Source organism: Humulus lupulus, chromosome 9 (genome assembly GCF_963169125.1).
Source record: "Humulus lupulus chromosome 9, drHumLupu1.1, whole genome shotgun sequence".
Classification (NCBI taxonomy): Eukaryota; Viridiplantae; Streptophyta; class Magnoliopsida; order Rosales; family Cannabaceae; genus Humulus; species Humulus lupulus.
In genome coordinates, this window is record NC_084801.1 from 58,572,439 (window position 1) to 58,575,648 (window position 3,210).

Sequence of the window (3,210 nt, forward strand, 5' to 3'; positions counted from 1 at the left end):
AACGCAGATTTTTAGGCTTTACGTTCTCACCTCCCCCTTTCTCTATTCGCAGCTTTTCATGCAAGATCTGTGGGGAGGTGAAAGGCCTATCAACGATGATTTGCTTGCCCAATTTCTTGAAGATAAGGAGCATCTGTCACTACTGATACCAAAAATTCCTTTTTCTCGAACCCCACCCAATAGACCTCAGTCAAACCTTCCAGCCATGGGTAGAGTAAAATCCACTGCCCAGAAAAAGAAACCTTCAAACCTTTCAAATCAGCCTGCTCCTCAGGCTGGAGTTCCCTCGACCAGTGGTCGGGAAAGAAATATCCCTAACCCTAACATTCAAACTCGCTCTCAGCCTCGAAATGCCTTCCAACCAGATGTTGAATGGTACGTCTTCCCTGACAGCGGGGTAACGATCAGGATGATTTCTAATTATATTAAAAAATACGGACTTCCCGGGGTGACACTAGTTTAACCCACTCAAGACCAATGGGTGAACTTGCCTGGAGGCGCCTTCAGCGCCTGGTCGAGGTACCACATCGAGGCAGGAGCGACGCTGCATCTTCATCCTTTTTTCCAGGGGGTGGCCAATTACTTCGGGGTCGCCCCTTTTCAAATAACTCCCAACAGATATAGAATGCTTGCTACACTCTATATCCTCTATAGCCACAAGAAATGGCCCGTCCCCACACCACATTAGGTCAACTATCTGTTCGACCTAAAATCTAACCCCAACCAAGAAAACACGGGGTTTTTCCACTTTTGTCACCAAGAAACAGGTCGCACTTTCCTGACTGACACCACTTATATCTCGAACATGGGGAAGTACCATCTGAAGTATTTCCTGACGACTGACATGGTCGCGAACAACTTAGCCTTCACTCAAGGAGGTAAAGTCTTTGTCCACTGGTCATTTATCTTTCTTCAATTTTTCGCTGCATTTCCCTTAGAAATTTAGTGCGTTTCAGGCCCATGGTTGCGACCAGACCCTACTCCAAACATGGAGATGCGATCAGCCCTCCTGGCCAGCATGACCGACATAGAGAAAAGTGTCAAACAGTTGGTCATAGAGGCCAATCTGAGATTGGTCGGCCTTTTGGCCCCTCATCAGGATGTGAGGGAGTCAACAGCGGGGAGTGCCACTGGTGGAGAGGTTTCCGAGCAGCACCCAGACATGTCACAACCCCCTCCGAGGAGGGCCACTGGAGTGACAATCAGGGAACCCTCCAGCACCCCGCGGGCTGCTGCTCCCCCCGCCCCAACGGGAAAGGGAAAAAAGAAAGCCACCGAACCTCTCGAGCCCCTCGACGAATCTTTGGATGAGAACGATACTGATCTCTTGCTCTTAGATAGTTTGCCAATTCCCTATCACTTATTTGATGGGGACGACACTTTTAAGTATGCTACCAATTTAGATTCAGACTTCTTCATGCCAGAGAGTGAGTGTAACACTAGTAGAGTATATAATGTAGCGACCAGTAATGATAGCTCAGGTATTTCACTTACAATTTTCTTTGTTTATTTTCCTGTCATAACATACTCAATCATTTATACTATCTCATTGTTCGTGTATTTGCTTTTCTTACAGACATGGACTCCGAGAATGTGTTCGACATATACAATGCCCCCGAGGCTCCCGAAGCTCCCTCGAGCAAGAGGCATCCAGGGGAAAGCAGTAAAGTGCCTCAGGCCAAGAAAACCCGTACTGCAGGCCCTCCGGCAGACGGACCCTCAGCAAATGTAACACCACCTTCTTCTCCTCTCGAGCAGCAAACTCCCCCTGCTCCTGTCGAGTCGACACCTTCTCCACCGACCCCAACCAACCAGACTCAGCAGGCTACTCCTGCTTCCACGGGGGGCGACATATCGAGTCGCGCCTTGAAATCAGTCAAAGAAAGGGTGGCCAAAATTTTGAAGCACGATCGTTGTCGAGAGGCAATGGCTTCGATGGAGACGATGGACGTCGACCAGATCTTAACCCGCGCATTGAATGAGTTCGCCAGTGTAAGTTATCTTTTTCTGTAGAGATAGCCCCTTTTATATTCTATAGTCAGTCTAACCTTTGCTCTGATCATAGGCAATGCTAACCCTTACTACCGGTCGGCTCCGCTCAGGTGCTGTCACCGAGCAGTTCAAGACTTTGGAGCAACGACACATTGAAGAACGCAAAGCTGCCAATGCGAAATACGCTGAGCAGCTTGAGGCACTGCTTGGGGAGAAGAACAAACTGGCTGAGGAGTTGAAGGAGAAGCAGAATGCTCTATACAAGGCCGTCGAGCAAAGGGACAATTTCAAGGAGCCTAACCGCGTAAACTATCACGAGGCCGAAAAGCTCAAGCAGGACTTGATCGCGAGTAGACAAGAGACTACAACCTTGGAGGGCCGAATCGAGAAGCTTGAACAAGCCAATGCCAGCAATTTGGAAAGGTACAAGAATGCCACAATTAAGAGTTTCTATGACTTTTAGAAACACAACCAAGAGGCTGACTTCAGCTACCTTCCCGAGCGTGCAAGGCATGCTGAGATAGCCCGCTACGTTGCTCGATTGGCAGAAGAAGAGAGAGCAAGGGTACCTGCCTCGCCCGAAATCTCCTTGGCAACTAGCGTGGATGGGGCGGACAATGAAGCTACAAATGTCATCGACGAGGGCACCCCTCAAGATCCTCCAGCCTTGTAGTCTGCTATTTTTCTCTTTAATTTTTCAAGTACACAGCCTACAGGTCGTGATGTAAAGACACTTATTTTCCAGTTGACTATTTATTGCTACATGGGCAGCTTTTACTTTTAATTGAACAATTACATCCGAGCAGCGACTGCTCGCGGTGTAAAAGGATACATTTTGATATTATAATATATTTGCATCTTATTATAACATTTGTTCGCATGACCGAACTTAGCATAGTACTTTGGTTTGATTTAACAAAATACAAAATTTTGAAAAATACTCTAAGTACCCTAGCATGCTTTCACTTATTTTGCTCATGTGTTTACATACCTTTCGATATGCTTTGCTTACTAGATACCTTATATGCCCCCCAAGTGATCGAGGAGCTTTAGGTCCTTGGTCACTTGCCTTAACCAAAACCTGTTTGAACAATACTGCTTGTAGCAAAATAATTAAAATTGTAATACAGCAAAACAACACACGTAATGAGCAAATACTTGTATAAAATACAATTATTGGCAATAATGATTGGCTACGCACAATCCCTTATATTTCTC

At 46.4% G+C, this 3,210-nt stretch overlaps 1 protein-coding gene across 1 annotated transcript; it reads left to right on the forward strand.

Annotated features, from left to right (window-relative positions):
- Positions 1-1,578: 1,578 nt before the first annotated feature.
- On the forward strand, positions 1,579-2,720 carry LOC133799755 (uncharacterized). Its single transcript, XM_062237754.1, has 4 exons — positions 1,579-1,923; positions 2,066-2,296; positions 2,456-2,557; positions 2,709-2,720. The coding sequence occupies exons 1-4, from the start codon at positions 1,579-1,581 to the stop codon at positions 2,718-2,720; spliced, it is 690 nt and encodes a 229-aa protein (XP_062093738.1).
- The last annotated feature ends 490 nt before the right edge of the window (positions 2,721-3,210 follow it).

Coding starts and splice junctions, on each gene's coding strand:
- LOC133799755 (XM_062237754.1), top strand. CDS start 1,579: ATGGACTCCGAGAATGTGTTCGACATATACAATGCCCCCGAGGCTCCC. Junction 1,924..2,065: donor AGCACGATCGTTGTCGAGAG/GCAATGGCTTCG, acceptor CTCTGATCATAG/GCAATGCTAACCCTTACTAC. Junction 2,297..2,455: donor ATTTCAAGGAGCCTAACCGC/GTAAACTATCAC, acceptor TATGACTTTTAG/AAACACAACCAAGAGGCTGA.